The sequence below is a fragment of the Stenella coeruleoalba genome, assembly GCF_951394435.1.
Source record: "Stenella coeruleoalba genome assembly, chromosome: 7".
In the NCBI taxonomy this organism is placed as follows: Eukaryota; Metazoa; Chordata; class Mammalia; order Artiodactyla; family Delphinidae; genus Stenella; species Stenella coeruleoalba.
The window spans coordinates 55,554,033-55,579,380 of NC_137153.1; the positions used below are offsets into that span (position 1 = coordinate 55,554,033).

General features: G+C 38.7%; 1 protein-coding gene across 1 annotated transcript in view; it reads right to left on the minus strand.

Moving 5' to 3' along the window:
* ADAMTSL1 (ADAMTS like 1) overlaps positions 1 to 25,348 on the minus strand; it is a 468,040-nt gene that overhangs the window by 295,813 nt on the left and 146,879 nt on the right. The window contains exon 5 of the mRNA XM_079927992.1: positions 23,272 to 23,398. Coding sequence (XP_079784118.1) covers positions 23,272 to 23,398 — 127 coding nt within the window. The remainder of the gene's footprint in view (positions 1 to 23,271; positions 23,399 to 25,348) is intronic.

The window sequence follows — 25,348 nt, forward strand, 5'->3', positions numbered from 1 at the left end:
AGGAGCAAAGTAAAAACCCACGAGAGCAAACAAATGAAAAGGAAATAGTCAGTCTACCTGAAAGAGAATTCAGAGTAATGATAGTAAAGATGATTCAAAATCTTGGAAACAGAATGGAGAAAATACAAGAAATGTTTAACAAGGACCTAGAAGAACTAAAGAGCAAACAAACAATGATGAACAACACAGTAAATGAAATTAAAAATTCTCTAGAAGGAATCAAGAGCAGAATAACTAAGGCAGGAGAACTAATAAGTGACCTGGAAGATAAAGAGTAGAAATAACAACCACAGAGCAGAATAAAGAAAAAACAATGAAAAGACTTGAGGGTAGTCTCAGAGACCTCTGGGACAACATTAAACATACCAACATTCGAATTATAGGGGTCCTAGAGAAGAAGTGAAAAAGAAAGTTTCAGAGAAAATATTTGAAGAGATTATAGTTGAAAACTTCCCTAACACGGGAAAGGAAATAGCCAATCAAGTCCAGGAAGCACAGAGAGTCCCATACAGGATAAATCCAAGGAGAAACACGCCAAGACACATATTAATCAAACTATCAAAAATTAAATACAAAGAAAAAATATTAAAAGCAGCGAGGGAAAAGCAACAAATAACATACAAGGGAATCTTAAGGGGATTCAGCTTAACAGCTGATCATTCAGCAAAAACTCTGCAAGCCAGAAGGGAGTGGAAGGACGTAGCAAAAGTGATGAAAGGGAAGAACCTACAACCAAGGTTACTCTACCCAGCGAGGATCTCATTCAGATTCGAGGAGAAATTAAAACCTTTACAGACAAGCAAAAGCTCAGAGAATTCAGCACCACCAAACCAGCTTTACAACAAATGCTAAATGAACTTCTCTAGGCAGGAAACACAGGAGTGGGAAAAGACCCACAATACAAACCCAAACAAATAGGAAAATGGTAATAGGAACATATCGATAATTACCTTAAATGTAAATGGATTAAATGCTCCAACCAAAAGACACAGACTGGCTGAATAGATATAAAAACAAGACCTGTATATATGATGTCTACAAGAGACCCACTGCAGACCCAGGGACACATGCAGACTGAAAGTGAGGGGATGGAAAAAGATATTCCATGCAAATGGAAAATGAAAGAAAACTGGAGCAGCAATTCCCATATCAAACAAAATAGACTTTAAAATAAAGACTATTACAAGAGACAAAAAAGGGCATGACATAATGATCAAGGGAACAACCCAAGAAGAAGATATAACGATTGTAAATATTTATGCACTCAACATAGGAGCACCTCAATGCATAAGGCAAATGCTAACAGCCATAAAAGGGGAAATCGACAGTAACACAATCATAGTAGGGTACTTTAACACCTCACTTTCACCAATGGACAGATCATCAATGAAAATAAATAAGGAAACACAAGCTTTAAATGATACATTAAACAAGATGGACTTAACTGATGTTTATAGGCCACTCCATCCAAAAACAGAAGAATACACTACCTTCTCAAATGCTCATGGAACATTCTCCAGGATAGATCATATCTTGGGTCACAAATTAAGCCTCAGTAAATTTAAGAAAATTGAAATCATATCAAGTATTTTTTCTGACCACAATGCTATGAGACTAGACATCAATTACAGGAAAAAAATCTGTAAAAAATACAAACACATGGAGGGTAAACAATATGCTACTAAATAAGCAAGAGACCACTAAAGAAATCAAAGTGGAAATCAAAAAATACCTAGAAACAAATGACAATGAAAACACGATGACGAAAAACCTAAGGGAGGAAGCAAAAGCAGTTCTAAGAGAGAAGTTTATAGCTATACAAGCCTACCTCAAGAAACAAGAAAAATCTGAAACAAACAACCTAACCTTACACCTAAAGCAATTAGAGAAAGAGCAACAAAAAAACTCCAAAGTTAGCAGAAGGAAAGAAAACAAAAAAAATCAGATCAGAAGTAAATGAAAAAGAAATGAAGGAAATCATAGCAAAGACCAATAAAACTAAAAGCTGGTTCTTTTTTATTTATTTATTTTTTTTGCGGTATGCGGGCCTCTCACTGTTGTGGCCTCTCCCGTTGTGGAGCACAGGCTCCGGACACACAGGCTCAGCGGCCATGGCTCACGGGCCCAGCTGCTCCGCAGCACGTGGGATCTTCCCGGACCGGGGCACAAACCCACGTCCCCTGCATTGGCAGGTGGACTCTCAACCACTGCGCCACCAGGGAAACCCTAAAAGCTGGTTCTTTGAGAAGATAAACAAAATTGATAAACAATTAGCCAGACCCATCAAGAAAAAAAGAAAGAAGACTCAAATCCATAGAATTAGAAATGGAAAAGGAGAAGTAACAACTGACACTGCAGAAATAGAAAGGATCATGAGAGATTACTACAAGCAATTCTATGCCAATAAAATGGACAACCTGGAAGAAATGGGTAAATTCTTAGAAAAGCACAACCTTCTGAGACTGAACCAGGAAGAAATAGGAAATATAAACAGACCAATCACAAGCACTGAAATTGAAACTGTGATTAAAAATCTTCCAACAAACAAAAGCCCAGGACCAGATGGCTTCACAGGCAAATTTTATCAAACTTTTAGAGAAGAGCTAACACCTATCCTTCTCAAATTCTTCCAAAATGTAGCAGAGGGAGGAACACTCTCAAACTCATTTTACGAGGCCACCATTACCCTAATACCAAAACCAGACAAAGATGTCACAAAAAAGGAAAACTATAGGCCAATATCACTGATAAACATAGATGCAAAAATCCTCAAAATACTAGCAAACAGAATCCAATAGCACATTGAAAGGATCATACACCATGATCAAGTGGGGTTTATCCCAGGAATGAAAGGATTCTTCAACATACTCAAATCAATTAATGTGATACACCATATTAACAAATTGAAGGATAAAAACCACATGACAATCTCAATAGATGCAGAAAAAGCTTTTGACAAAATTCAACACCAACTTATGATAAAAATCCTCCAGAAGGAAGGCATAGAGGGAACTTACCTCAACATAACAAAGGCCATATATGACAATCCCACAGCCAACATCATTCTCAATGGAAAAACTGAAACCATTTGCACTAAGATCAGGAACAAAACAAGGGTGCCCACTCTCAGCACTATTATTCAACATGGTTTTGGAAGTTTTAGCCACAGCAATCAGAGAAGAAAAAGAAATAAAAGGAATACAAGTCAGAAAAAAAGAAGTAAACCTGTCACTGTTTGCAGATGACATGACACTATACAGAGAGAATCCTAAAGATGCTACCAGAAAACTACTAGAGCTAATCAATGAATTTGGTAGAGTAGCAGAATACAAAATTAATGCACAGAAATCTTTTGCATTCCTATACACGGATGACGAAAAATCTGGAAGAGAAATTAAACATTCCCATTTACCATTACACCAAAAAAATAAAATACCCAGGAATAAATCTACCTAAGGACACAAAAGACCTGTATGCAGAAAACTATAAGACACTGATGAAAGAAATGAAAGATGATACAAACAGATGGAAAAATATACCATGTCCTTGGATTGGAAGAATTAACATTATGAAAATGACTATACTACCCAAAGCAATCTACAGATTCAATGCCATACCTATCAAACTACCACTGGCATTTTTCACAGAACTAGAACAAAAAATTTCACAGTCTGTATGGAAACACAAAAGACCCCAAAGAGTCAAAGCAATGTTGAGAAAGAAAAACAGAACTGGAGGAATCAGGCTCCCGGACTTCAGACTATACTACAGAGCTACAGTAATCAAGACAGTATGGTACTGGAACAAGAACACAAATATAGATCAATGGAACAGGATAGAAAGTCAGAGATAAACCCACGCACATATGGTCACCTTTTCTTTAATAAAGGAAGAAGAATACACAATGGATAAAAGGCAGCTCTTCAATTGTGGTGCTGTGAAAACTGGACAGCTAGATGTAAAAGAATGAGATTAGAACACTCCCTAACACCATACAAAAAAAATAAACTCAAAATGGATTAAAGACCTAAATATAAGGCCAGACACTATAAAGCTCTTAGAGGAAAACACAGGCAGAACACTCTATGACATAAATCACAGCAAGACCCTTTCTGACCCAGCTCCTAGAGAAATGGAAAAAAACCCAAAAATAAACAAATGGGACCTAATGAAACTTAAAAGCTTTTGCACAGCAAAGGAAACCATAAACAAGATGAAAAGACAACCCTCAGAATGGAAGAAAATATTTGCAAATGAAGTAACTGACAAAGGATTAATCTCCAAAATATACAAGCAGCTCATGCAGCTCAATATAAAAAAAAAAAAAAAAAAAAACCCAATCCAAAAATGGGCAGAAGACCTAAATAGACATTTCTCCAAAGGTATAGAAATTGCCAACAAACACATGAAAGGATGCTCAATATCACTAATCATTAGAGAAATGCAAATCAAAACTGCAGTGAGGTATCACCTCACACCAGTCAGAATGGCCATCATCAAAAACTCTACACACAATAAATCCTGGAGAGGGTGTGAAGAAAAGGGAACCCTCTTGCACTGTTGGTGGGAATGTAAATTGATACAGCCACTATGGAGAACAGTATGGAGGTTCCTTAAAAAACTAAAAATAGAACGACCATACGACCCAGCAATCCCACTACTGGGCATATACCCTGAGAAAACCATAATTTAAAAAGAGTCATATACCACAATATTCACTGCAGCTCTATTTACAATAGCCAGGACATGGAAACAACCTAAGTGTTCATCGACAGATGAATGGATAAAGAAGATGTGGCACATATATACAATGGAATGTTACTCAGCCATAAAAAGAAACAAAATTGAGTTATTTATAGTGAGGTGGATGGACCTAGAGTGTGTCATACAGAGTGAAGTACGTCAGAAAGAAACAAATACTGTATGCTAACACATATATATGGAATATAAAAAAAAGAAAAAGGTTGGGAAGAACCTAGGGGCAGGACAGGAATAAAGCCACAGACGTAGAGAATGGACTAGAGGACACGGGGAGGGGGAAGGGTAAGCTGGGACGAAGTGAGGGAGTGGCATGGACATATATACACTACCAAATGTAAAATAGATAGCTAGTGGGAAGCAGCCACATAGCACAGGGAGAGCAGCCTGGTGCTTTCTGACCACCTAGAGGGGTGGGATAGTGAGAATGGGAGGGAGACGCAAGAGGGAGGGGATATGGGGATATATGTATACGTATAGCTGATTCACTTTGCTATACAGCAGAAACTAACACAACATTTTAAAGCAATTATTCTCTAATAAAGATGTTAAAAAAAAAAAGAGAAGAGAATATATTTGTATTTTTTAAACTTTCTAGGCCAGAAATCATGCATTCCAGTTCTTTAATATACTTTACACCAGTGGTCCTGAACCTTTTGGGCACCAAGGACTGGTTTCATGGAAGAAAATTTTTCCATGGCCGGGCACTGGGAGGGGAGAAAGGTTTAAGCGGTAACGCGAGCGATGGGGATTGGCAGATGAAGCTTCGCTCGTTCACCTGCAGCTCACTTCTTGCTGTGCGGCCCGGTTCCTAACAGGCCTTGCACCGGTACCAGTCCGCGGCCCAGTGGTTGGGGGCCCCTGCTTTACACTATCTACATCTAATACTATATATAGTGAATGTCCCATAAATGGTTATTAACATTCCCCTGACACTCCCTCTTTATTTCGAAAATTAAAAAAAAAATTGACTGATTTAGAGATTATTTTAAAAATTATTTAATTTTCATCCTACTTGAAAACTTAGGCATAATTCAGTGGAAGCAGTCCTCAATTCTACATCTGTTAAAAAATTAGAGGTGTATTACACACATCCCAAACACATCACAGGCATTTTTATTTAGAACTCTACTTGTGACAATAATACGTTATATTTACATGGCACTGAAGAGTTTCACTTCTCCTAAAATATACTATTTATTCCTTCACCCCAGACTTGTAACATGGGCGAAGAGGATGCTACCATCCCGATTTTAGGATGAAGAAATCAAGCCTCTGAGAAGTATAATGAGTAACCCAAGGTCAAAGAACAGGGGGGTATTCCAGAAGACGAGGGAAAGCCAGTTATTTTTAAACTCACCAGCATATTCAGAAGCTCTGTGGAATTCTGTTTCACACATATCTTTCTAATATTATACATTACCATCCTATCACTGGAAGAATTTCATTTAAATAAAGGAATCCCCAAAGCTAGCCAATTTCTCTGAATCTTAACATCCTGTCTTTAGGAGAACTTAATTTCAATAAAGGAATATCAAAAGTTCCTTAACTTCTCTGATCCTTAGTTTCTCCGTAAAACAGGGAAAGCAACACCTACTTTATAATGTTGTTGTGAACAGATATAGGTATGGCTATAGATATGTATACCATATATAGATGTACAGCATGGAAGACAGTATTTTGTAAATATCATTTTATCTCTCTATTCCAAGTCTCTTTAAGGATAGGAACTGAAACACCGTTTATTTTTTAAACGCTCCAAGACCCCTAGCACATAGCCAGCTGAATGAGAAATTAGAATCATATGCTCTCAATTCCTTCCCTAAAAGGTTACATTTATCAAGTTTTCTACAATGTTGAATATGCTATACACACTACAACATTTTAGCTGTTTTTAATGTCAGGCATTGTTAAAGAAAAGGATGAATTTCGGATAGCTAAGTGTTTGTGGCATAGAAGAACATAATACGTAAGGGGAATACAGAAAAGGAACAACAAATGTTCAGACTGGGCTCACAGAGCTTTAAATGCCTTGTATAAAGACATGGGTTTTTAAGTTTACAAAAGCAATTCAAAGCTGTTAAGACAATGGGATTTCTAGAAATAGAAAGTCTTTGTTGATCCATAGGTCAAGTAAAGTGCAAGTAGAAGGAAAGCTTTCTGTTTGGCTCTGCAGTGCTCAGCAGCGGGCTTCTGACCCCCACATGGCGCAGGCAGCCTCCCTCTTGTTCTGCTGAGAAGTGACTCACATTCCACAAGCCGGGGCATTAACGCAAGCTTTTGGCTGACACAGTCGCCTTTGTATACTCCCCGAGGAAGATGGGGAGGAACCTACAAGGTTGTTGAGGGAAGAGGGTAGGATGGAGAGAGCAGGCCAGGCAAGCACGGAATATTTGCAGATGCCTCTGCACTTGCCAAGTCAAAGAGAAATACAGAGAACTTAGGCTGGTGCCAACCTGAACAGTCAGCAGTACACGGCACCAGACGTAGGAAGAGTCACAGCCTATTCTTCTGTGGTTCTATAAAGGGCTAATAGACAACTGGCAGGTCATCAGGCAAGCAGCAAATTCATTATTTTATTCCACAGATATTTTCTGAGTGTCTTCTAGTGTCAGGCTTCACACTAAGTACCACATAATCAGCGACAAAGAAGACAAAGCATCAGCCCTACAAGATGGTTCCTGAAATAGGGACCTGAGATAAAATATGCAGGGAAATACCACACACTATACCCCAATCATGGAAATTCCAAAGCACATTAATTAATATCTTAAGATCCCTGAAACAAAGAAATCCATTTCCCTCTATTTAACTGTGTTCCCAATGTGTTTACCCAGGGAAACACTTTCTTACGTATCATCTTTTCATACCAGCTGATACGTCTCAGAATATACTTTAAGATATGGTGTTCTTCATTTGCCAAACAGAAAGAGAGGAAAAAATATATATTTTTATTTGCTGCATGTTGATAAAAAGCCAGTCTTTGAGCTGTAGATTTATTAATAATTGGCTCATTTGATGATAAATTCTCAATGATTAGAGATGGGTTGGAAGATTCTTCTACTTGCCATTTAATACAGTACTGTGCACAGAGAGGGTATGGAAAAAAGGGAACCCTCCTACACTGCTGGTGGGAATGTAAATTAGTGTAGCCACTATGGAGAACAGTATGGAGGTTCCTTAAAAAACTAAAAATAGAGCTACCATATGATCCAGCAATCCCACTCCTGGGCATATATATGGAGAAAACCATAATTCAAAAAGATACATGCACCCCAATCTTCATTGCAGCACCATTTACAGTAGCCAAGACATGGAAACAACTTAAATGCCCATCGACAGAGGAATGGATAAAGACGATTCCAGTATACAATGGAATATTACACAGCCATAAACAAGAATGAAATAATGCCATTTGTAGCAATATGGGTGAAACTAGAGATTATCATATTAAGCGAAGTAAGTCAGACAAATATCATGTGATACCACTTATATGTGGTATCTAAAAAAATGATACAAATGAACTTATTTACAAAACAGAAATAGACTCACAGACATAGAAAACAAACTTATGGTTACCAAAGGGGGTAAGGGGGGTCGGAGGTGGGGAATAGATAAATTAGGAGTTTGGGATTAACATATATACATTACTATATATAAAATAAACAACAAGGACCTACTGTATAGCACAGGGAACTATATTCAATACCTTGTAATAACTTATAATGGAAAAGAATCTGAAGAAGAATATGTGTATATGTGTAACTGAATCACTTTGCTGTATGCCTGAAAGTAAGACAACATTGTAAATTAACTATACTTCAATTTAAAAAATGGTTAAAAATAGACACTGGAGAATGTTTGAGAGGGCTGGTTTCATCACCTGCCTTCTCAATGATTAATTTAGTTGGTATGGCTGGCAAGGCAGGTGGCTACATTCTCTCTCACCGTGTTGTGCATTCCTTGGGTAACCTTCCAATAAAGGCACACTGCACTATGTTCAAATGAATCTGCTCTAATCTATTCTGGCTTTCTTGACAGAACCATGATGCCAATCATCAAAATATATTTAAAGGTTATTAATCAACAATTCTGAAAGACCTGCTTCAGAAATTAGATAACCCCTTTCTCAGTAAAATGGACAAACTTTCCATGAGAATCATAAATTCTGCCATTTCACATATATGGGATACAAAAGCTCTTTCTCAAGAACACTGTACTCAAGGATTGTACCTAAAAGATTTCCTCAAAAAATCTACAGGTGTATATATATTCCACAACTTTCTATAAACATTTTAGATTTGGTGGGTTTTTTTTGACAAGGGGATGGGATGCTCTTTGATTTTACTTTTCTTCAATTTTTTATACAGTCCAGTCTATTAATTTTTTTAATGGATTTTTTGATTTGAATAATATATATATGTATTTTAATACAGCAGGTTCTTATCAGTCATCAATTTTATATACATCAGTGTATATATGTCAATCCCAATTGCCCAATTCATCACACCACCACCACCACACCGCGCCCCTTTCCCCCCCATGGTGTCCATACGTTTGTTCTCTATATCTGTGTCTCAATTTCTGCCCTGCAAACCGGTTCATCTGTACCATTTTTCTAGGTTCCACATAGATGTGTTAATATACGATATTTGTTTTTCTCTTTCTGACTTACTTCACTCTGTATGACAGTCTCTAGATCCATCCACGTCTCAACAAATGACTCAATTTCCTTCCTTTATATGGCTGAGTAGTATTCCACTGTACATATGTACCACATCTTCTTTATCCATTTGTCTGTCAATGGGCATTTAGCTTGCTTCCATGACCTTGCTATTGTAAAGAGTGCTGCAATGAACACTGGGGTGCAGGTGCCTTTTTTTTTTTTTTTTTTTTTTGCAGTACACGGTCCTCTCACTGCTGTGGCCTCTCCCGTTGCAGAGCACAGGGTCCGGACGCACAGGCTCAGCAGCCATGGCTAACGGGCCCAGCCGCTCCATGGCACGTGGGATCTTCCCGGACCGGGGCACGAACCCGTGTCCCCTGCATCGGCAGGCAGACTCTCAACCACTGCACCACCAGGGAAGCCCCATGTGCCTTTTTGAATTATGGTTTTCTCTGGGTATATGCCCAGTAGTGTGATTGCTGGATCATATGGTAATGCTATTTTTAGATTTTTAAGGAACCTCCATACTGTTCTCCACAGTGGCTGTATCAATTTAAATTCCCTCAACAGTGTGAGAGGATTCCCTTTTTTCCACACCCTCTCCAGCATTAGTTGTTTGTAGATTTTCTGATGATACCCATTCTAACTGGTGTGAGGTGATACCTCACTGTAGTTTTGATTTGCATTTCTCTAATAATTAGTGATGTTGAGCAGCATTTCATGTGCTTCTTGGCCATCTGTATATTTTCTTTGGAGAAATGTATGTTTAGGACTTCTGCCCATTTTTGGTTTTTTTTTTTTAATATTGAGCTGCATGAGCTGTTTATATATTTTGGAGATTAATCCTTTGTCTGTTGATTCATTTGCAAATATTTTCTCCCATTCTGAGGGTTGTCTTTTTGTCTTGTTTATGGTTTCCTTTGCTGTGCAAAAGCTTTTAAGTTTCATTAGGTCCCATTTGTTTATTTTTGTTTTTATTTCCATTAATCTAGGAGGTGGATCAAAAAAGATCTTGCTGTGTTTTATGTCAAAGAGTGTTCTTCCTGTTTTCCTCTAAGAGTTTTACAGTGTCCGGTCTTACATTTAGGTCTCGAATCCATTTTGAGTGTACTTTTGTGTATGGTGTTAGGGAGTGTTCTAATTTTATTCTTTTAAACATAGCTGTCCAGTTTTCCCAACACCACTTATTGAAGAGACTGTCTTTTCTCCATTGTATATCCTTGCCTCCTGTGTCATAGATTAGTTGACCATAGGTGTGTGTGTGGGTTTATCTCTGGGCTTTCTATCTTGTTCCATTGATCTGTGTTTCTGTTTCTGTGCCAGTACCATATTGTCTTGATTACTGCAGCTTTATAGTACAGTCTGAAGTCAGGGAGTCTGATTCCTCCAGCTCCATTTTTTTCCCTCAAGACTGCTTTGGCTACTCGGGATCTTTTGTGTCTCCATACAAATTTTAAGATTATTTGTTCTAGTTCTGTAAAAAATGCCATTGGTAATTTGATAGGGATTGCATTGAATCTGTAGATTGCTTTGGGTAGTATAGTCATTTTCACAATATTGATTCTTCCAATCCAAGAACATGGTATATCTCTCCACCTGTTGGTATCATCTTTAATTTCTTTCATTAGTGTCTTATAGTTTTCTGCATACAGGTCTTTTGTCTCCCTAGGTACATTTATTCCTAGGTATTTTATTCTTTTTGTTGCAATGGTAAACGGGAGTCTTTAATTTCTCTATCAGATTTCTCAACATTAGTGTATAGGAATGCAAGAGATTTCTATGCATTAATTTTGTATCCTGCAACTTTACCAAAATCATTGATTAGCTCTAGTAGTTTTCTATGTATAGTATCATGTCATCTGCAAACAGTGACAGTTTTACTTCTTCTTTTCCAATTTGTATTCCTTTTATTTCTGTTTCTTCTCTGATTGCTGTGGCTAGGACTTCCAAAACTATGTTGAATAACAGTGGTGAGAGTGGACATCCTTGTCTTCTTCCTGATCTTAGAGGAAATGCTTTCAGTTTTTCACCATTGAGAGTGATGTTTGCTGTGGGTTTGTCGCATATGGCCTTTATTATGTTGAGGTAGGTTTCTCTAGGCCCACTTTCTGGAGAGTTTTTATCATAAATGGGTGTTGAATTTGTCAAAAGCATTTTCTGCATCTATTGAGATGATCATATGGTTTTTATTCTTCAGTTTGTTAATATGGTGCATCACACTGATTGATTTGCATATATTGAAGAATCCTTGCATTCCTGGGATAAATCCCACTTGGTCATGGTGTATGATCCTTTTAATGTGTTGTTGGATTCTGTTTGTTAGTATTTTGTTGAGGATTTTTGCATCTATATTCATCAGTGATATTGGTCTGTAATTTTCTTTTTTTGCAGTATTTTGTCTGGTTTTAGTATCAGTGTGATGGTGACCTCATAGAATGAGCTTGGGACTGTTCCTTCCTTTGCAATTTTCTGGAAGAGTTTGAGAAGGATGGGTGTTAGCTCTTTTCTAAATGTTTGATAGAATTCGCCTGTGAAGCCATCTGGTCCTGGACTTTTGTTTGTTGGAAGATTTTTTATCACAGTTTCAATTTCATTGCTTGTGATTTGTCTGCTCATATTTTCTATTTCTTCCTTGTTCAGTCTTGGAAGGTTATCCCTTTGTAAGAATTTGTCCATTTCTTCCAGGTTGTCCATTGTATTGGCATAGAGCTGCTTGTAGTAGTCTCTTAGGATGCTTTGTATTTCTGCGCGGTCTGTTGTAACTTCTCCTACTTCATTTCTAATTTTATTGATTTGAGTTCTCTCTATCTTTTTCTTGCTGAGTCTGGCTAATGGTTTATCAATTTTATTTATCTTCTCAAAGAACCAGCTTTTAGTTTTATTGATCTTTGCTATTCTTTTCTTTGTTTCTATTTCATTTATTTCTTCTCTGATCTTTACAATTTCTTTCCTTCTGCTACCTTTGGATTTTGTTTGTTCTTCTTTCTCTGGTTCCTTTAGGTGTGAGGTTAGATTGTTTATTCCAGATTTTTCTTGTTTTTGAGGTAGGCTTGAATAGCTATAAATTTCCCTCTTAGAACTGCTTTTGCTGCATCCCATAGGTTTTGGATCGTCGTGTTTTCATTGCCATTTGTCTCTATGTATTTTTTGATTTCCTCTTTGATTATTCAGTGATCTCTTGGTTATTTAGTAATGTATTGTTTAGCCTCCATGTGTTTGTGTTTTTTAAGTTTTTTTCCCTGTAATTCATTTCTAATCTCATAGCATTGTGGTCAGAAAGATGCTTGATATGATTTCAATTTTCTTAAATTTACTGAGGTTTGATTTGTGACCCAAGATGTGATCCTGAAGAATGTTCTGTGTGTACGTAAGAAGAACGTGTAACCCGTTGTTTTTGGATGGAATGTCCTATAAATAACAATTAAATCTATCTGGTCTATTGCGTCATTTAACGCTTCTGTTTCCTTATTTATTTTCATTTTGGGTGATCTGTCCATTGGTGTTAGTGAGGTGTTCAAATTCCCCACTATTATTGTGTTACTGTTGATTTCCTTTTTTATAGCTGTTAGCAGTTGCCTTATGCATTGAGGTGCTCCTATGTTGGGTGCATATATATTTATAAGTGTTATATCTTCTTCTTGGATTGATCCCTTGATCATTATGTAGTGTCCTTCCTTGTCTCTTGTAACATTCTTTATTTTAAAGTCTATTTTATCTGATATGAGTATTGCTACTCCAGCTTTCTTTTGATTTCCATTTGCTTGGAATATCTTTTACCATCCCCTCACTTTCAGTCTGAATGTGTCCCTAGGTCTGAAGTGGGTCTCTCACAGACAGCATATATATGCATCTTGTTCTTGTAACCATTCAGCAAGCCTGTGTCTTTTGGTTGGAGCATTTAATCCATTCATGTTTAGGGTCATTATCAATATGTATGCTTCTATTACCATTTTCTTAATTGTTTGGGGTTTGTTTTTGTAGGTCCTTTTCTTCTCTTGTGTTTCCCACTTAGAGAAGTTCCCTTAGCATTTGTTGTAGAGCTGGTTTGGTGGTGCTAAATTCTCTTAGCTTTTGCTTGTCTGTAAAATTTTTGATTTCTCCATCGAATCTGAATGAGATCCCTGCCAGTTAGAGTAATCTTGGTTGTAGGTTCTTCACTTTCATCACTTTAAGTATATCATGCCGCTCCCTTCCGGCTTGTAGAGTTTCTGCTGAGAAATCAGCTGTTAACCTTATGGGAATTCCCTTGCATGTTATTTGTTGTTTTTCCCTTGCTGCTTTTAATATTTTTTCTTTGTCTTTAATTTTTGCCAATTTGATTACTATGTGTCTCGGCATGTTTCTCCTTGGGTTTATCCTGTATGGGACTCTCTGCACTTCCTGGACTTGGGTGGCTCTATTTCCTTTCGCATGTTAGAGAAGTTTTCGACTAAAATCTCTTCAAATATTTTCTGTGGTCCTTTCTCTCTCTCTTCTCCTTCTGGGACCCTTATAATGTGAATGCTGTTGCATTTAATGTTGTCCCAGAGGTCTGTTAGGCTGTCTTCATTTCTTTTCATTCTTTTTTCTTTATTCTGTTCCACAGCAGTGAACGCCACCATTCTGTCTTCCAGGTCACTTATCCGTTCTTCTGCCTCAGTTACTCTGCTATTGATTCCTTCTAGTGTAGTTTTCATTTCAGTTATTGTATTGTTCATCTCTGTTCGTTTGTTCTTTAATTTCCAGGTCTTTGTTAAACATTTCTTGCATCTTCTCGATCTTTGCCTCCTTTCTTTTTCCGAGGTCCTGGATCATCTTCACTATCATTATTCTGAATTCTTTTTCTGGAAGGTTGCCTATCTCCACTTCATTTAGGTGTTTTTCTGGGGTTTTATCTTGTTCCTTCGTCTGGTACATAGCCCTCTGCCTTTTCATCTTGTCTATGTTTCTGTGAATGTGGTTTTTGTTCCACAGGCTGCAGGATTGTAGTTCTTCTTGCTTCTGCTTACATTTGTTTTTAATTTTGTCATATGTGGATTAGTGTGATTTATTGCTGTATCAGAGAAAAATGACAATAATAATTTTTGAAAAGATAGGATTTTGTATTCTCGTATCTGAGTTTATCTTATTTTTAGATCTGTTGGTAAGTTCATGTTTTTAAAGACTCTTCTTTCTAAGCCTATGAGGCTGATACTTAATCTTATTATTTTTAAAATGAAAGTGCCTTTAAAAAAAATAAATTTATTTATTTATTTTTGGCTGCTTTTGGTCTTTGTTGTGGTGCATGGGCTTCTCATTGTGGTGGCGTGTCTTGTTGCAGAGCACGGGCTCTAGGTGCGTGGGCTTCCGTAGTTGTTGCTCACGGGCTCTAGAGTGCAGGCTCAGTAGTTGTGGCACATGTGCTTAGTTGCTCCACGGCATGTGGGATCTTCCCGGATCAGGGCTTGAACCCGTGTGCCCTGCATTAGCAATCGGATTATTAACCACTGCCACACCAGGGAAGTCCTGAAACAGCCATTGTTAATACAGTTGGGTACATATAAAAATAGTTTTCCCATGGAAGCAACTTAAATGTCCACTGACAGATGAATGGATAAAGAAGATGTGGAACACACACACACACACACACACACACACACACACACACACACAGTGGAATACTACTCAGCCATAAAATAAGGAAATAATGTCATTTGCAGCAACATGGATGGACCGAGAGGTTATCACACTAAGTGAAGTAAGTCAGACAGAAAGACAAATACCATATGATAACCCTTATATGTGGAATCTAAAATATGATACAAATGAACTTATTTACAAAACAGAAACAGACTCACAGACGTAGCAAACAAACTTATGGTTACAAAGGGGAAAGGGGGTGTGGGGAAGGGATATATCAGGAGTCTGGTATTAGCTGATACAAAGTACTATGTATAAAATCTATAAATAACAAGGTCCTACTGTGTAGCACAGGGAACTACATTAAATATCCTGTAATAAGCCATAATGGAAAAGAATATGTATACATATATATTATATACATAATCTGAAAAAAATATATGTGTATATATATAACTAAGAATATATGTGTGTGTGTATGTCTATGTGTATATCTCTATCTATATCTGAATCAGTTTGCTGTACACCAGAAAGTAACACAACATTGTAAATCAACTACAGTTCAATAAAAATGTAGTCTGCCAATCTTGAGGAGGTTTGAATGGTATATTTTTTCTCTTCATGACAACTTTATTACTCTTAAAATATATCCAATAAACTAATGTGAAATTGAGAATTTGAGTTCTTCAACACCCCCACCGCATTGTTTATCAGCCTTGCACACTGGAGGATGCATACTGGACAGGCCAAAGAAGGTGCAGCCTCCTCTACAGTTGAGGAACTTCATCCTTACAGTTTCCTAGGCCAAAAACCTTGGAATCACCCTTGACTTCACCTTTACCTCTAATCACTTAGAAAGTCCTACTGTCCCTAGAGTCAACATACTATATTTCATCGATTTTGAGAGCAACAACCTTTCACGTTTTTACATATATAAACTCAGAATGTGTCTCACAATAAATAGCGTTTATATTTTCTCTCGCAGAGGTAGTAATCCTGTCATCGTTTCCTTTGCCTGCAGAGGTGCCAACCTCCAAACAGGCAATACATCAAACTTGCAAAATGGGTGTCAGCAGCTTGGGAGAAGATGCCAAGACAATAGTTCAACACAGTATTTAATCTCTTGAAATCCAATGGCTGTGGCACTTGTAGGGAGAGGAGGAATCAGAGGCATGTAACATTGTTTTTTATATATATGTGTATAACCGAGTCACTTTGCTGTACAGCAGAGATTGGCACAACATTGTAAATCAACTATGCTTCAATAAAAAAAGAAAAGAAGTGCTTAACAACGTTCCCAAAGTGGGAGCCCAAAGCAGGCTACATCTACATAATTGCAAACCTGAATCAAGAACCCAATATCAAGACTTCTGCTTCCTGTCAAGATGAAGAGACAGGGCCTAGGCTTAATCTCCTACCCGAAACAATCAAAAAGTCAGAAAAAATTATATGAAAGGTGGGCTTTTAAGATGATAGATATAAAGCAAAGAAGGACAGTCATTCCTGAGATTCAGGAAACATGAGATGAACCCAAATATTGCCTCAGTCTTCTGCCTTGAAAGACCTCCTAGGCCATCCATGAAAGTGGGAACTTGGATAGAGCCCAGCGGATTGCCTGAGTTGAGGAGACAAAGGTAAGGGTCCAGAGATCAGAGTGACTAGAGTTTGAAGGACAGGTTATTCTCTGTGTCCAGAGAGGACAGAAGGACACAGAGACAACTCTGGAGATTTAAGAGTATTCCCTTTAGGTGTCTAGCAGCACCAACATACTCATCAGTACATGTATGTGAAAAACCAATATGAGGTCAGGAAAAGAACCACACAGACAGGGTCACACAAAATAGAACCCACACATATAGGACTGAGAATAGTATTTTATCCAGCAGCTAGGCTGGAAAATTTAATAATTCATGGGACACTGAGTACTTAGAAGGGTCTTGTCTCAGCAGCGGGGCACATTTATCACTAATGCAAACATGGCTTAGTCCACTCTTTCTTCTGATCTCCCTGTGCTATGTGGCTGCTTCCCACTAGCTATCTATTTTACATTTGGTAGTGTATATATGTCCATGCCACTCTCTCACTTCGTCCCAGCTTACCCTTCCCCCTCCCCCTGTCCTCCAGTCCATTCTCTGCATCTGTACCTTTATTCCTGTCCTGCCCCTAGGTTCTTCAGAACCTTTTTTTTTTTTTTTAAGATTCCATATATATGTGTTAGCATACAGTATTTGTTTTTCTCTTTCTGACTTACTTCACTCTGTATGACAGACTCTAGGTCCATCCGCCTCACTACAAATAACTCAATTTCGTTTCTTTTTATGGCTGAGTAATATTCCATTGTATATACGTGCCACATCTTCTTTATCCATTCATCTGTAGATGGACACTTAGGTTGCTTCCATGTCCTGGCTATTGTAGATAGAGCTGCAATGAACATTGTGGTACATGACTCTTTTTGAATTATGGTTTTCTCACGGTATATGCCCAGTAGTGGGATTGCTGGGTCATACGGTAGTTCTATTTGTAGTTTTTTAAGGAACCTCCATACTGTTCTCCATAGTGCATCAATTTACATTCCCACCGAGAGTGCCAGAGGGTTCCCTTTTATCCACACCCTTTCCAGCATTTATTGTGTGTAGATTTTTTGATGATAGCCATTCTGACTGGTGTGAGGTGATACCTCACTGCAGTTTTCATTTGGATTTCTCTAATGATTAGTGATGTTGAGCATCCTTTCATGTGCTTGTTGGCAATCTTATATCTTCTTTGCAGAAATGTCTATTTCGGTCTTCTGCCCATTTTTGGATTGGGTTGTTTGTTTTTTTGATATTGAGCTGCATGAGCTGCTTGTATATTTTGGAGGCTAATCCTTTGTCAGTTGCTTTGTTGGCAAAGATTTTCTCCCATTCTGAGGGTTGTCTTTTCATCTTGTTGATGGTTTCCTTTGCTGTGCAAAAGCTTTTAAGTTTCACTAGATCTCATTTGTTTATTTTTGTTTTTATTTCCATTTCTCTAGGAGGTGGGTCAAAAAGGATCTTGCTGTGATTTATGTCATAGAGTGTTCTGCCTGTGTTTTCCTCTAAGAGTTTTATAGTGTCTGGCCTTACATTTAGGTCTTTAATCCATTTTGAGCTTATTTTTGTTATGGTGTTAGGGAGTGTTCTAATTTCATTCTTTTACATATAGATGCCCAGTTTTCCCAGCACCACTTACTGGGCATATACCCTGAGAAAGCCATAATTAAAAAAGAGTCATGCACCACAATGTTCATTGCAGCTCTATTTACAATAGCCAGGACATGGAAGCAACCTAAGTGTCCCTTGACAGATGAATGGATAAAGAAGATGTGGCACATATATATAATGGAATATTACTCAGCCATAAAAAGACACCAAATTGAGTTATTTGTAGTGAGGTGGATGGACCTAGAGTCTGTCATACAGAGTGAAGTAAGTCAGAAAGAGAGAAACAAATACCGTATGCTAACACATATATATGGAATCTAAAAAAAGAACCTAGGGTTTCTTTTTTTTCTTCTGAAGAACCTAGGGGCAGGACAGGAATAAAGATGCAGATGCAGAGAATGGACTTGAGGACAGGGGGAGGGGGAAGGGTAAGCTGGGATGAAGTGAGAGAGTGGCATGGACATATATACACTACCAAATGTAAAATAGATAGCTAGTGGGAAGCAGTCCCATAGCATTGGGAGATCAGCTCGGTGCTCTGTGTCTACTTAGAGGGGTGGGATAGGCAGAATGGGAGGGACATGCAAGAGGGAGGAGATATGGGGATATATGTATACATATAGCTGATTCACTTTGTCATAAAGCAGAAACTAACACACTATTGTAAAGCAATTATACTCCAATAACAATGTTAAAAAAATAAAAACTAAAGTAGATCTTTTAATAACTACCAAGTAAAATCCCTGAGTGGTTAGAAGGCATTGTGTCATAATTTCTTAATTTCAGTGGAGGCTTTTTTTCTTATTGGTGCATAAAATAATGTCACATCTTTCAATCAATGATGTCTTGGACTCAAAGAAATGCATTATACACAGAATGGGATACACTACCATGGTCCAAATCTTCCTCATTCTTGGTCTGGCTTCTTGACTGCTTTTCTTATTTCCACAGTTACACTCACGATAGTCTATTCTCAACAGAGCATATAGAGTGATACTCTTAAAAAATGAATCAAATGAAGTCATTCCTCTGCTGTGACTTCTCACCTCATTCAGACTAAAAGCCAAAATCCTTACAAAATCGTACAGTATCTGTGCCATTCTTCACCCCACCTCACAGTCTTCTGACCTTCATCACTTCTTCTAGTCTTCTTTAAACTCACTTTACTTCAGTCACTTTAAGAAAAATGTCAAGCATGCATCTACCTCAGGACCTTTGCACTTGCTTATCTCTCTGCCTGGAATTTTCTTTCCCCTATCTTGTGCATGGTACCCTACCTGTATCTCCCTCAGATCCTTGCTCAAATGCCATCTTATCAGTGAGTCTTTTCTTTGTAACCTATTTAAAATTGCAATCCCCTCCAACACCTTTGGCTGGCAGCTCATCTCTATCTCTGGTTCTTTTCCCTCCCTTTCCTTTTTCCCATGATTCCTACCACCCCATGACACATATATACTTTGTTTATTTGTTTCGTCCTTTTGTCTGTCCCTAACACCAGTATGAAAGTCCCATAAGAAAAATGGATTTTTGTCTGTTTTGCTCTTTCCTGTGTTTCCAGCACCTAAAACAGTTCCTCAGCACATAGCAGGTACCCAAGAAATATTTGTTGTTGAACAAATGAACGAGTGGCTTGTGAATATAGCCTGAGGTCAGGTGCAAGGTGGAAATTTCTTTAGAGTTTTGGGCTTTCTTTAAAAACATTCATATGTTATGTGTTTTATTATCAACAGCCTTTACCTCAAAATCTTTGAGCCAGAATGATAAACCTGGAATACGTTTACCCATAGCCATTATAAATCAGCACAAGCACAGTCTGAGAAGGAAAGCTAGGTATCAGAAGCTTCACTTTATCTTGATATAAATTAGTTTAGCCCTTGACACTCAAGGAAGAGAGAGGGAGAGCTTTTGGATACCCAGGCATTTTCAATACATGCAGCTACATTTGAGAAGTTTGCAAAGCTGGAGACATCAGATTGATACCATATAGGCTGACTCTGGGTCTAAGTATATTCTGAGTATACTTGGAGAATACATAATATGGTACAAGCCAATAACATGTGTGAGAAAATGAGCCTTTCATTTAAAAAATCAAAAGTAAGTCAATGTAAGCTAAATCTGATTCTTTTCTTCATCGTCTTGGGGAAGTAGAACAAAGTGACCAGGAGAAATGGAAAGGCTGAACGCTCTCAGTGGACAGTCCTTTCCTTCAAAAGGGGGCAGGAGTGCCTAGGTCCAGCTCTATTTCTGTTTTCTGCATTTGTATTAGGCAATAATAATGTCTCTTAATACAAAGATGGCTTCTTTTTTATTCACCAGCAAATGGCACCCATTTGCTATGTCTCTCCTACTTCTCCTTTTCCTCGGGCACTTTCCACCACAGTCTTTCTCCACTCTCCTATTTTTTCTTTGTTCCCACGAAGCTTGATAACATAAGGGAAAAACTTGAACGTAAGTTCAGAAGAAAATGAGTTCAATGTGGGGAGTATGAATATAAGGACTTTGCAAAGCGCATGTGGCTGGCTTCTAGTGCTTTTTGGCGGAGAGCAGGGGAGAGAGCTGGCAGAACTCCTCCAGGCCTGCACGGGTGGAAAGCTGCTCACCTGGCTCATACACTGGGCCCCGCAGAGCAGCCTAATCTTTCCTGCCTGTGGGTCACCTCACAGTCTGTAAATGCAGGATGGAAGGTTCTTCTGGGGGTGGAGAAAACATAAGTGAGGCATCCTGTTCAGCATCTGCTATAGATTGTGGTGAGATGCGTGCATATGCTGGGCTTTACTGATATAAATCATTTTGTCATGAGGCATCGTCAGTGCTAAGGTAAATGAATCAATCGCCTTGTGTCATTACGGATCATCATCGGGTTGTGTATTATGTAATCTACCCACTGTTGGTTTGAATAGAGCACTTTTCATTGAGGTATCTATCTGCAGACCTAGAGACTGACTTATGGCTCTCAGTTTGCTTTAGTTTCTTCTTTCAGAGCTTCTCCGCCTTTGTTCCAGTGATTCAGGCCCCAAAGGACCCAGATCACCCTTTAAACAGGAGGGTAAGAGGAATATCTATCTGAGCAGAGTGTTTGGGCTTTTCTATGAGGACAGCAAGGCAGGGGACGTGAGAGGGAATAAACGAAGGAATCTCACCATGAAAACACGCCCCAACGAGCTGCCATACAGCAGTCACTGCACGAATGCCAGTCATCTCTTTTTGTGCCTAACAGAAGTCCCTAGATTCCTAGATAATGAACACTGACTCAATTATGTGGCACAAATGATTAGAATGACCTCGACTCTTCAGTATTCCTTAAAGAGCTCTATAAAAGTGACCTTTCGTTTTTATTTTTTTAAATAAATATTATAGGGCTTTAATAGATTCTACACTGAAAAAAAATCACATAGTGACCTTTTAAATGTAACTTTTTTTTCCCCAAATATCCTGCCATGACTTCAGAGATTTACAGAAGAATTATGCCTCTATCCTCCTCTAGTTTTCATCTTCTAAATTGTTTAATTTTTCATCTAATAGGGAAAGCTACCAATGCATAATCACAGGAAAAAAAAAAAATCTCACCTGAATGTACTACATCAATGTCTAACTTACCTCACCCTTCATCATTCTCTCTGCTCGGGTTTTTTTTTTTTCGCTTTTCTTCAGAATAACATTTTTTACTGCCTGCAGGCGTGGTAGAATGGGGAGAGTTCCCTACGCTAGCAGCTCCGATGTTTCACGTGTTTAAATGTTCCTAGTCTTTCTTCCTGCCTCCTCTTCTTCCCCAGAGCTTCATCCATTTGGCGAGCTGCCTTTTCCTGACTACTCAGAATGTTCTCCAGCAAACAGTGTCTTTTCTTCTTGACCTACAAGTCCATTTAAAGCCATAAATCCCCCATATGTTGAGTGTTTTCCTCCAGCTAGTCAACAAGTAAAGAGGACAATACCACAGTCAATAAAGACATTCATTCTCATTTCCCAAGCCAGGGTAGACATGTTCAAAGAGGTCCTCATTAAGGACCTATTGGAGCATTCTGGATAAAGGCAAAATTGAGATATTATGCCAAACAAGGTCAAATTATTCTAAAAAAATGCACGGCCTTGACTACAAGGGTTGTTTTATTTCTATCTGCATTTGCTGCAGCGCCTAGAACAGTGATTGTCACAGAGAAGCGTGGATGGTAAAATGGTCTGGATTCCCGGGTGACTCTGTTGTTGGGTCAGGTATCCTGAGAACATATACCATCTACCCTAGCAGAACCCAGCTGGGTAGATATTTGAAGTACCTTGCCTAATCCATGTAACTGCTTTACAAATATCCCGCCACGGAAACAGTCCGCGGGGTTTGGGACAGTCCAGAGGAACAAATAAGTGCTTAAGCTCTGGAATCAGACTCTGGGCTGACGTCTTGGCTCTGACATAGTTGTATAACTCTGAGCAAGCCACATAATCTGGCTAAGCCTCAGTTATCTCACTCATAACATGGGGATAAACAGTACCTTGCTATAAGGTTGTTATAAGGATTAAATGAGATGATCACGTAAAGTTCCCGGCATGTACACGTATAGCAGGCACACATTTATTCAGCTGCTATAGAGAGATTAGGGCACAACAGTCAATACATGGCTTCACGTAATCACTGCCCAACATTAATTCTGGAGAAACCTGTGATCAGCACCGACCAAAGGTCACCTTGTAAACGAAGACCACGTGATTTCACCGTGGTAGGAGAGCATTCGTTCTCATCTTCCCTCTCTCTGCTATTCCACCAGACTACGTATCAGTTAGGGGTCGGGACGCAGTTTGTCCTCACACTGGGCGGCAAAGCTCATGCTTGCACACAGAGTGTATCTAGATCCAAGTCTAGTTCCCTCCTCATGTGCCTCAAAAGCAAAGGTTTCTTCCTTGGGGTTGCAGCAGGTGACCTGACTTGTCTCACCCAAACTAATCCACAAAACAGGAACATAAATCTCTTCCCACAGTATTTTCAGATTTGTCTTCATTTTGATGGAGGTGTTATTCCCTAGTTGCAAGCCAGGGAGAAGGCCCAGAAATTGCCCCATCTCTGGAGTGTCTTACGTTTGGTTGCAGAGAGCTGGGATTTATACTGCCCTCGGACCAGCCTGCAGGTGGACCCATCTCCGTTGCAGACGCCACAGTTATCTTCCTTGATGGTGCTTCCCAGCTGGTGATCGCAGCCAACGATCTAAGAAGAAAGAGAGATGTGTAATTCAACCAGGTGCCTACTGATATGGGGGGATCCATGGTGAGCTCCATCAGCACCAAATCATCCTCCTATCATCCTTCAGAAGGCTAAGACATGCTTTCCATGACAGGGACTGAATTAAGCTGGAATTTGAATCAGGCTAAGAAGGAAAAAATGTAGCGTGGATAAAGACATTTTCATAGTCCAAATATACGGAAATATACAAAGAGAAAGAAAGATGGGAGGGAGGGGGGAAGGAGGAGAAGGTGAGGGAGGGAGGAAGATCCTGAACTATTAACATAATGGAACCTTAATTCAAAAATAATTCCCAATGTCAATAATTATGCTTCACCCAAATCACAAAAAATACAAGTGTGAGATAACTGTAGCAGGAAAAATTTTATGAATAATCTCTATGTTCTATATGTTCCTTAGAATGTAAGATGCATAAGGGTGGGGTTTTGTATTTTGGATTCATTGATGTATTCCAAGCAACTAGAACAGTGCTTGGAAAATGGTAGGACTTCAACAAATATTTGCTGGGACTTCCCTGGTGGTCCAATGGTTAAGACTCTGTGCTTCCCCTGCAGGGGGCATGGGTTGCATCCCTGGTCCAGGAAATAAGATCCCACATGCCATGCAGCACAGCCCAATTAGCCAACAGACAAAAACAAGGTTAGCGTGCATGTGTGTGGTGGAAGAGAGGATTGACACAGAGGGCAGCAGAGATAGCCAACAGTGAGTGCCTGCTACTGACTGGCCCTGTCCTGTACCAGGCACAAGACACACATCTCATTCATTCTCAAGACAATCATGGAGGTCACGAAGCTTGCCAAGGGCACTTAGCTAATAAGTAGCCGAGTTCTAAATACATCTAACAAAACATTTGTGCTTCATCCAAATCGGGCTTAACAAAATCACAAGCCTTCATCAATTATGTGGGCAAACTCATTTGTATTCCTAATCTTTTCTTTCCAACGTTCAAGTTAAAAAAAAATGCAAATCCAAACTAAATCAGGTTGTACCTCTTTAGTTCTAGTGAAATCTAATATCAAAAGATTTATTCTACTCTCAAACTACTTCAACTACTGTCTTTGACAAAATAAAATGAGACGTGTAGTGACATTTGAAGGGGCTTATCTTCACAATGTCCCCACAATCCATCCTGTCTTTCAAAAGGTTGTTAACATGAACTCTCTCTGAGGCTGGATTTTCATTTTTTGCAACCTTCAACTAATAATTGCAAACACATGTTTAGGCAAAAGTATGAAAAATACAACTGTTTACTATTGTGTTATGTATGTGCTATATTTTAAAAATGTGGTAACATGTACCTCTCCCCTAAAAGCACACAGGCATCTTTAAAAATACATAACAAAACAACAACTCTTTCAGCAGCTGTACTTGTTTTAAAATGTAAAGATGTCAGGAAAACACAGTGCCTAAATCTTAAGTGGAGAGTGAAGGGGGGTTGGTTCCACCTCTGGGCGTTCACTGTGGTCAAGCTGCAATCGGTCTCAATATGTTCAGAAGTTACAGTGAGGCCACTTCAGAATTCATGTCAGCTTTGTCCATGCAGAGCCCAGCATGTGCTGGCTTCTTTGATGTCCTTCTCTATAACTGCAGTGAAATTATTTTCAAAATTCTTATCTGTAGATGAACCCACACATGAGCTGAGCAACTCTGCATTCATTCTTATATTCCAAGCACAGTGTGAAATGCAGTGATTGAATCCAACCATGACTGAAGTCCTGTTATGAGCCAGGCACTCTTCTAGGAGCAATCCAGTGGTGAGTTCTAGTACATATGGGTCCACCCTCATGGGACTTAGAGTCTAGTGGTGGAGGCAGATATTACTCAAATCATCACACACATGCAGAATGATACTTAGATGAAAGCTGTAAAACACAGATACGGGGTACTCTGAGAGCTTAAAGTATGGGTAGATCT